We start from the raw sequence: 9,865 nt of genomic DNA on the forward strand, positions 1-9,865 counted from the left end.
TAAATACTACTCTATTTCTGAGAGGGGTTGGTTTCCAAGTTCACAGTTATGCTTAAATTTTTGTGCAAACAAGAATGGAGAGAAAAAAAAGAGGAATTTCAAAGTCTGACATTAAATTCAATATATCACCGAACATTAATAGTGTTCTTCATAAGAAAATCTGTTTATAATATTATCTCTCCTAAATGTTTCACTTCATTGTTCTATTTTGCCAGAATTAGATGTAATTGGATTTGATAACATGTTAAATATGAGCTGAAAGTAGTTAGCTAGGCTTTTCCAGCCTAAGTTTGGATACCTTCTGAAAGAAATCACATAATCTCTAATATTACAGTAATAAATAAAAAGAGAAAAGCTAAATTTCAAGGTAGAAAGCATGAGTTGTTAAATATGATAGGGATCTTGATCATGTTGTCACAAAATGTTCGATAATTTAAATGGTAAATGTCATGGATGCTGGATCTTCTTGTACCGCCATTGTTGGGGTTTAACGTAATTCTTTTGGATGACCATAACATAACATTTACTATAAATAACACAGGATGCATACAAAAATATACAGAGGATCATGTTCGGGGCTAAGGATTTAAATACAGCTTCAAAACTTGGCCCAAGTTATATACACAACCAACAGTATTGTTTTCCCACCCCAGGCTTCATAGAGTAGAAGATAGTTCTAATCTGAAGAACTAAAGAACTGCTGAAGCCACTGACTGTCAACTGCATTCTTCTCAAGGTCGGTCTTCATTTGGCTCAACTGTTGCAAGGCCTGCTTTAGATCCATCTTATCCAGAGGCAACTGAGTGAAATCCTGTAAGAATTGACGAGCTCGGGCAGTACCTCTAGACACATCATGTGGGTCAAATTCCCTCTTCCGCTTTGAGACTGCCTGGAAGAACAAAGACAAGATCATACATCCACAATAACTAAAAACTTGAGGGTAGTACTCTCGGTTGGTATTTGAACTAAAATCTGGTTACATGTCCCCTGCCTCGAAGAAGACATGGGGAAAACAAAGTTACATGTGATAGTGCCACTATATTGTTTTCCAAGAGGATATTACAGCATGCAAGTGCATAAGTGCACCCTAATACACACACATAAAAGCAATAAGCAACAGAGCAGAGCAAGATGCCATAAGAAGTTTTTACTTTGACACCATTGACCATTCAAAAGCATCAAATGAGATCTGAATGATTAAGATCACCAAAAGCTTATAAATAACAGAACGACCATTTTTACATTATCATATGGGTAGACCAGACCTATTTAATAATCTTGCATATGATTTTGAAACAAAGGAGATTTAAGAATGCATCTAGACAGGGTTGCCAACAGCCAAACATGATCCTAAATTTAAATGAAAGGACACTGATTTTTTAATGATATTTGTGAAAGGAAAATACCTTTTTACTGTCAGTTGGCATCATAGCATTAGGAGAGAAATCCTCCAACTCAGAAGCCTTTTCTCTGGCCAGGGCCACAACACTTTGTGGAAAATTGGCAAACTCTGCAACGTGAATACCAAAACTTTGATCACAAGCACCGGGTTGAACCTGGAAGGGTACAACAATTAGATGCTGAGCAACTGCTCAAAATCTAAAAAGCACAGGAAACTAGTTTTTCAGTCCATGTTTACAAGAGATCTATATTAAAAGTTAAAAATTGTGAAATCAACTACTTCAAGTGATGTTTTGGTGTGGACATCAAATAAACTTCAGATTGCATGTGAAGCCATAACATATATAAAACAGATTCTGACATAAATAGGGTACGGAGATATACTAACTAAGGAATTAATGGAAAGTGCTCACTGATCACCATAAGCTGAATTCAATCAGCTATGAAGCAATGTTGTGAAACCACATGTTTATAAAGCATAACAAGTGCGTTTTCTATCATTTTTTTATGATATCCATATTAGCTGCTACTCCACTTATGTGAGTGATACAAAAGTTCCCTGGTTATATATTAAAAATCATCCTAAATAAAGATCTAACTTTCTCAAACCTGACAGTTGCAAGTTGATCAGGAAAGAAACTGTTTTAAAAAATTTAAATTTATCTGAAAATAAACTACTCATAGCACTTCAAAATTATGCGATGAAGATGGTACATTTTGTTTATGCGATGGAAAACTGATAGAAACTACAAAGCATTTATTTGTTGAGTGTGACTGGTTCAAGCAAGTAAGCTCAAAAATACTGACATGGGCTGATGTGCAGCAACTAGCAGGTGAAGTTAAGCAAGTGCTGAAAACTGAGAAGTAACAAAGCTAAGCATTGGCAGCAATTCAAAAAAGAGAGTGGCTGCTATATGGGGAGCTGTTATATATCACACTTGGAGAGCTAGAAACTCGAAAAAATCTAAGCATACAATTGTACAGGCAGACATAGTGATAGTCCAGATCAAGGAAATTGTAGAGAGATTAGACCTTCTTAAGTTGTCTAGGAAAGCTCATAGGTGTCGAGGATACATACAGAAATTGACTTGTAATTAGTTTATTTGATTTTGTTGAGGCCTCTCTATCCTTTACACCCTTCCTAGAAGGTGGTATTGGTTGTTAGGTGCTCTTTAGTGTGTATTGTTACTTTGTTGGTTATGGTAAGTTTTTCACAGTTTACCAAAAAAAAAAAAAAGCACTTCAAAATTACTGGGACAAGACAAGAATGAGCCAGAAGTAGCCAGAAAGAGAGGAAGAAAAACATACCTTGTAAAGCATAGTTAGCTTGCGACTAGAAGAGTCAATGTGTGCACTGACATGAAAATTTGCCACACCGGCAATTTGCTTATGTCCATTGTTTCCATTCTCATTGGCCAATGCAGTCAGCTCGTGAAAGTGAGTTGCAAACAATGTTGGTGCTTTAATTTCTTCAACAATGTGCTCACAAATAGCCCAAGCTAAACCTGATAATGTGAGTGAAATACACGAAACAGTTATGAAGTAGTGGTGAAACAACCTGATGACTTAACAAAGTTGCCAAGGAAATAAACCCAAGTTCAGCAATGTTCTCTCCAATGCAATCCTACTATTTCAAATGTTTGTTTGCATTGCCTTTGCTAACGTGCATCAGATAGCCAAAATCACATTTTAGTATAACTCACTTTAAACTTCAATAAATCACCAAATTATAGATTTCTTGCAAACAGATTATGAGTAATGCCCTTATTCCATGACGAGAATATTTACCAGAAAGCATATTGGGAGACGACACATATAATGGTTTTTACTCTGCTTGTGTATTCTTTCCCATGTGGAAAAGGATGTTTGCGCAAAAAATCTCATACCAATCAAATTAAAGGGGAAGCTTCACATGGGTTACATGACAGGTCCAGGACATCTATATCTAATACAAGAGAGCGAACCAAGTCCAGAAAATACAAGTGTTGAAATTTCTAAGAAACGATGTTTATATAAATTCACAAATTAGAAACTCACCAAAGCCATCATAAGTCGACGTCCCACGGCCCAACTCATCAATTATAATCAATGATCTATTAGTAGCTCCTTTCAAGATCGATGCAGTCTCAAGCATCTCTTGCATAAAAGTAGAAACCCCCTTCAGCTGATTCAAAGAGGAAGAAGGAAAAACACAAGTCTCTTAGTTCCTTTAGTTATTCAGGAAACCAACAGAACAAAATAGTGACAACTATTAAATAAACGAACAACACATAAAAGAATACAATTAATTTTTGGGCAAATGGCAGATTATGAAATACCAGCTGTTTCTAACCTAAATATCTAGTCCCGAACACTTCGTGTATGAAGAGGCAGGGAAAGACATTGGTCATTCTACTACAACATCAGAAAGTAGGACAAATGTGGTGAAATTCAAGGCATTATTGTCCAATTGGTGTGGCAGGTAGGATCGACACTATACCTAATGTACTGATGTTTAATGTGTTTAGTATGAGTGAGCTATGCAACAGGCAGTTGAAGATGTGTTTTGCACTGTTGCAGCAAGTAGTCAGAAGGCTTAGGTGTGGATTAAACAACACATTGATAGTTCCCGCATGCATAGTATGGGACTATTTGGAAGGCAGAGGTTGTCAAACTTTAAAGAAGCTGAATAAATTGAAGTTCTCCATTCCTTTTGAGTACATAGGAGAGCCAGGAGCACATTTGATGAGATTGTGGAATCAAGTACTTACTGAAGGCAAGGGCAAGGCCATATACAAGGTTTCCCTTTTCTTTTGGAGATTAAGATCACTCACTTAGTAAGGAAATACATAATTTTGTTGAGCAGTAACACTGAATGCAATTCAACTTTATGTGCAAAGACTTCTGATTTTTTTAAAAAACCTATGCAGACACAACTTCAGCTCCATAATCAAGCACAGCCTTTTCACTTAGAAGGCATAATACCAAAAGAGAAGTAGAAAACATCTAGAACACAATGAACAAGCTAGTTAGATGAAACTTATTTAAGCTAATTTAACATGTAGATCAACTATTTTTGGAAAATGAGACACTTAATCAGAACTAGAACGGGGTGGACTTTTAAGACATCAGTAGATACTTTAGTATCTAGATATTCAACAAGGATATGTTCTCACCTGGCAATCTCCAGCGCCAACACGAGCAAAAATGCAATCACGAATAGAAATGGTAGCATTGTCACATGGAACAAATGAGCCAACTTGGGCCATCAGGACATTCACACCAACCTATTGGTGAAAATTTGCCAAATAATTAAGATACATTTTAGAGAGACGGTTTTAATATAGGAATAACACATGAATACTCAATACAGAAAAATACTGGAATACAAATAGAATCAGATCTTCAAGCAAATGATTATGAATTCTGTAAATAACTGAATATACAGAAACAGCCTCACAAGCAGGAATAGCCAAAAAGCAATTCCTAGTTACATCAACATTTATTTGATGGACAGCTTGTCCCTCACATACCTAGTGAGATTGTAAATAAGGCAAAACGAACTTTCAGCAAAATACTGAACTCACACCTGACGAATGTAGGTAGACTTTCCACCCATGTTAGGGCCTGTGATAATCTGAAACCAACTTTCTCCCCTAACCTGGGAAGACCAGGGAAGTATGTTATAATGCTGTGAAGAGAAAATATCAGAGACCAGAACATTTCAACACTATAGGACACATACTAGTCTACAGTCATTAGGGATGAAGTTGACCCAGTCTTGAGCTTCCACACAAGGATGTCTACACCCTTCAAGAATAATATCTCCCGTATCCTATATGGCAAATCACCAAATTTAGCTGTATATAATTTATTTAACATGGCATCAGTATCATCTTACACAGGAAGAGAAAAAATGTTCTTACTGGTGGACTGATATTTGGTCTTGAGTAGGCAGTTGGGCAACTGGAAGCCAAATCCGCAAAACTCAGTAGCACATCCAACTCAGAAAGTGAACCAGCTAAACCTTCAAACACCTGGAAAGCCAATACTTGGTAAACTCAGATAAATGCGCTGGGGAAGAAGAGGAGGCTCAACAAAAATATATCAAGTATATACATACCTCGGAGAAACTCGCAACTGTTTGAACTACCCGAGCTACCAGTTCTTTCTGACAGCTCTTATACTCATCTAAGATCTTCTGGTACCGATCTCCTAGTTTTTTGAGTTTTGTATTGGTGAACTTTACCCCATCCTTACGTGTTTCAAGAACAATGTAGTGAGAATTTAGCTGTCTCCTGACTTTTGGTTCTTCTTTCTTGGTAATTCTGAAGACATGTCCAAATTGTGTTCCTTTATCTAATTTAAGAGACTTATCAATAGGTAGATCAAGATCATTGGCAGTTTGTTTGTGCAAATTATGAATCTGTTGCTCCAATGTCTCTTGCTCATCCTTCAGAGCAGATAAATTTGAGTCATATGCAGAAGAAATCATGTATTCTCCATTCTCAAGTTGATCAAGGTCAACAGCAGTCTCCACAAGAGCAATGAACTTATTCAGATGATTATCATCACTCCATTTCTCAAGAGAATCAATATACCTTTCCCTGATTAGTGGTGCAAATTGCCCATCATAACGTTCCAAAACACTTTTGATATATGGTATTCTGATGCCTGACTGCACATGAAGAAAAGAAAAAGTTATGCCAGAACCTGTGCATTATTTAGCTAAGAAAAGAGGGGATTAAAGCCATTTGTACTTCTCTCGGTGTAGCTGATTGAAAACTACGGAGTCAGGCGAACAAGAGGGAGATGGAGAAAAGGAGAACAGAAAAAGAACCTGATAGAGTTTTACAACGTGCAATAAACTGGCTCTTTTCCTCTCAAGATTGTGTGTCAGCCGCTCAATATCTGAAATTCTTTTCAGATGCTGCCTCAAATCTTGGCGAAGTGCAGCATCCTCCACAAATGCTTGAACTAAATCCAGTCTACAGTTAATCTCATCTACATCTAGTAACGGCTGTTTCAGCCACATGTGCAATAACCTTTTACCCATTCCAGCAGTACAGGTTCTATTCATGAGACCAAACAAGCTAAAAATTTTATTAGCATCTGATTTGCTCTCCATAACATTCAGTGCTCTCATAGCAGCAGAATCTAATCTCATGTAACTATTGAGGTTGTATTGTTTGACTGTGAAGTTTCCATAATTGCTCTCATCCGCAAGTAGTTCTGCATAGGAAAGTATGCACCCCAAAGCACCTGCTGCACATTCAAAACTAGAGACTAGATCTCGAACAGGTTCTACTGAACCCTTGACAAGCCTACCAAGATCCTGTACCAAATCCCTACCTTTAAATTCAGTTTTCTTTCTTTCAGTTACCATCACCCCGCATCTCGATATTGCATCATATAGAGGCCTGCTCTCACTGGATTTCCCAGTCTCTGTTGGTACAAGACATTCTCTGCAACCAAGAGCAACCAAAGCAGACTCCAAATTGGTGAAGTGGCTATCATCTAGAAATTCTGCTAAACCAAGGACTCTCTTAGTAATATCAACATAACCTAACCCAACTGTACATCCATTCTGATCAAATTTTGGCGCAAGAGCAACAATCGCTGGAGAATCTTGCATTTCATTATTAGCAAACAGAATATCCTCAAAACTTCCAAAATTTCCTGGGGTTCCACTTTTGACCAGTTTCCAGTTTGAACCACTGCCCTCATACAATTCAAGAGTACGATCCATCCTCTCCAAGAGAATATCACGAGCTATTGTTTCAAACATGTTTCTACTCACACTAACACTGGAAAGAGCACCAACTCCATTACCCAACTGCCGTAAAGCAGTTGTGGTATGGTAATATGTCTTTGCAATGAAAGTTGCATCATCTCCATGGGCAGTATAATAGTCCTAAAAGGAAAGGATACATTATATTTTATGAAAGAAGAAAATGCACACTGGAACAAAAACAAAAAAAAAAATGGTTTCTGGTTAAACAATGAAAGGACCAAAGATCCCACACATGCATGAAGGTTTAGACTTCACAGAACAAATTTCAAACTAATAGGACCTAATTACCAGACATAAAACAAGACACAGAAACAGAAAGAAGTTTTAACAGGCTATTCAACCAGCCAACAAAAACTATAGGTGGCAGAAAAGACGGAATGTTTGGGAATGCTGCACAACCTTAAAGGCATAGTATGGCAAGCATAAAAAAAAGAGAAGGAAATAACTATCAGTTAATGGAGATAAGAAAGAAAAAGTGAGACCTACCTAATTCAGATGGAACTATTAGCTTAAACAAAAAACATACTATGACAAGCACAAATGAATGTAGTCTAACAATATAGTTGCAAAGACAAATAATAATGGCACAAATGAATGTAGTCTAACTATATAGTTGCAAAGACAAATAATAATGACAAGCACCAAGGCACCCAAGCTAAAAAAAACCAAGGAGACGACACGATTTTTCCCTAAAGGCTTCACGACACTAAAAGTATCCAACACCTTATAAGTAGCTTACTTTCTTTTCAACTACCAATGTGGGATTTTGTTCAAACACATTTAATAAAATTGTGTCGTAGTTGAAACATAGACCACAAGAGACCAGGGTTAGAATCACATTAGAACCAAAAAAAAAAAAGCTACGCATTTCTTTCCATCTACCTAAACCACGGAGTGCAAGTTGGTCCCGACAGCACGATTATTGCAAAAAGAGAAAAAGAGCGCAGAGATTCGAAAGAAGGCTCACCCGACGATCGAAGAGACGAACTGCCCTAACATCCTGCAACAAAGAAAATAAGAGCTCTCCATTAAGCGAACCCTCTAACCATATGAGCAGAATAATTTTTGTTTCTGCTAAGGTAGAAATAATGAACAATCTGAATAAACGTTTACCTTGGGTAGGGTTTTGAAGAATGAAAGAAACCCTTGAGCTTGCCTCGCATCTAAAACGAAACCATTCACATTAAACACATATCAATCAGTCAAACCAACTAAAATTAAAACCCAGAATCACTATCTATTTAATAACACACATAATGGAAGATTTAACAGATAAGAGTTTTACCAAGTTTAAGCTCGGGAAGCTTGCCCTGTTCCTCAAATTTTTCATCCATTTTTTCTCGAGTAATGGAGAGATGTAGATTGGCGGGAAAAAAGAATGGCGGGTATCCAGATTCTAGACATTCTTTATACTAGTAAGATGAGATTCTTGATTCTTGAGCTAGGTTTATATGGGCCAATTTTCTTTCGAAGAGATGATATACATGCGGATGGCAAGAAGGCCCTCAAATAATAGGTTGGACTGGACTTTCCTTTTTGCCCTGGCCTATAGAAGTGTGCATTTGGGACAAAGACTACGGATCAAAATACTTTGATCAACTAGTTTTTAAATGGGAAAATTTCATAATAGCAAATAGATCTTTTAAAATAACGTTTTATGGGTATAATTTATATAATTACATTCCATGGGTATAGTTTAGTTTGCTATTAAGCATTCATTTTGTATGTAACTTTTTTTGGTTAAAAATTTATATAATATTTTATTTTTAAAATAAATTGAATCATGAGCGCTAAAAACGGCAACAAGAATTTTACATAATCCCATGATTTAAGTTAAACGTCCAAAATCAAATATTTTTTCAAAAAAGAACTCTACAGCGATAGAAAGTCCATAACATCTTGTCTCCTCAAACGACTGAAGCATCCCCTTAATCAATAATTTCGCATATTCAACGCCAGGTAATCGTTTCTTTCAAGGAAACTTCATGTTTTGAAGCGGCAAGAAAGTATACAATTGATTTGTATAGTATATAATTAAAATTTTGAATAATGAATAATTTTTGTTTTATTGATTCGGATGTTTTGCAAAAAATTGTATTCGTTTATACAATATTAGAGAAATCGTATATTAACAATTCAATTCTTTTTTTTTTTGTTTGAAAAAATGTTGAATGATACGATTTGTATATATGTATTGTATATGATTCGAATGCAATTGTGTTCTTTAATGCAAGAAATTTTTTATACTTATACGATTACTTATATGTATACATATATACTTCAAGCAATTTGTATAAATACATATCAATAAACAAGTGTGATTTAGGCAGAAACTATACATAGACTTCAAAATAAAAATTGTATATAACTAACAAAATATACAAATATCAATATACAAAACTGGATGTTTGCGCATGAATCTAATTCCCTATAAAAAAGATTAAAGATACAAAATGTTTCAGTTAAGTGTTGCACACTGTTTTATGCTTTTAAACAAAACTAAAACATTTGTATAAATAAGCTATATTTGTATTTACATTTTCTTTGTATATTACAATAAATTTATATGTATATAAGTATGTGTATATGAACATAGTACTTAAATATACAAATACCTCAAGCAATATTTGTATATATTAACTCAATATACAAATCATTATATGCATATACTTCAAACAATTTGTATAAACA

General features: G+C 35.6%; 1 protein-coding gene across 1 annotated transcript; it reads right to left on the reverse strand.

Moving 5' to 3' along the window:
- Window positions 1-414: 414 nt before the first annotated feature.
- Window positions 415-8,702, reverse strand: LOC102598532 (DNA mismatch repair protein MSH2). The gene is made up of 13 exons (XM_006354671.2): window positions 8,460-8,702; window positions 8,288-8,337; window positions 8,142-8,174; window positions 6,221-7,294; window positions 5,504-6,058; window positions 5,307-5,417; window positions 5,126-5,215; window positions 4,970-5,041; window positions 4,557-4,667; window positions 3,439-3,565; window positions 2,710-2,906; window positions 1,407-1,556; window positions 415-889 (listed from the first exon to the last, which is right to left on the reverse strand). Exons 1-13 carry the CDS (start codon window positions 8,506-8,508, stop codon window positions 677-679), a joined length of 2,832 nt encoding a protein of 943 aa, XP_006354733.1. The 5' UTR covers window positions 8,509-8,702; the 3' UTR covers window positions 415-676.
- Between the last annotated feature and the right edge of the window lie 1,163 nt (window positions 8,703-9,865).

The sequence above is a fragment of the Solanum tuberosum genome, unplaced genomic scaffold, assembly GCF_000226075.1.
Source record: "Solanum tuberosum cultivar DM 1-3 516 R44 unplaced genomic scaffold, SolTub_3.0 scf00180, whole genome shotgun sequence".
NCBI lineage: Eukaryota > Viridiplantae > Streptophyta > Magnoliopsida > Solanales > Solanaceae > Solanum > Solanum tuberosum.

Excerpts from the sequence above, each read along its gene's own strand:
- LOC102598532 (XM_006354671.2), bottom strand. The coding sequence starts at position 8,508 with ATGGATGAAAAATTTGAGGAACAGGGCAAGCTTCCCGAGCTTAAACTT. Across the intron at positions 5,418-5,503 it reads CAGTTGCGAGTTTCTCCGAG|GTGTTTGAAGGTTTAGCTGG; the intron begins GTATGTATATAC and ends TTGGCTTTCCAG. Across the intron at positions 4,668-4,969 it reads AGTCTACCTACATTCGTCAG|GTTGGTGTGAATGTCCTGAT; the intron begins GTGTGAGTTCAG and ends TTTCACCAATAG.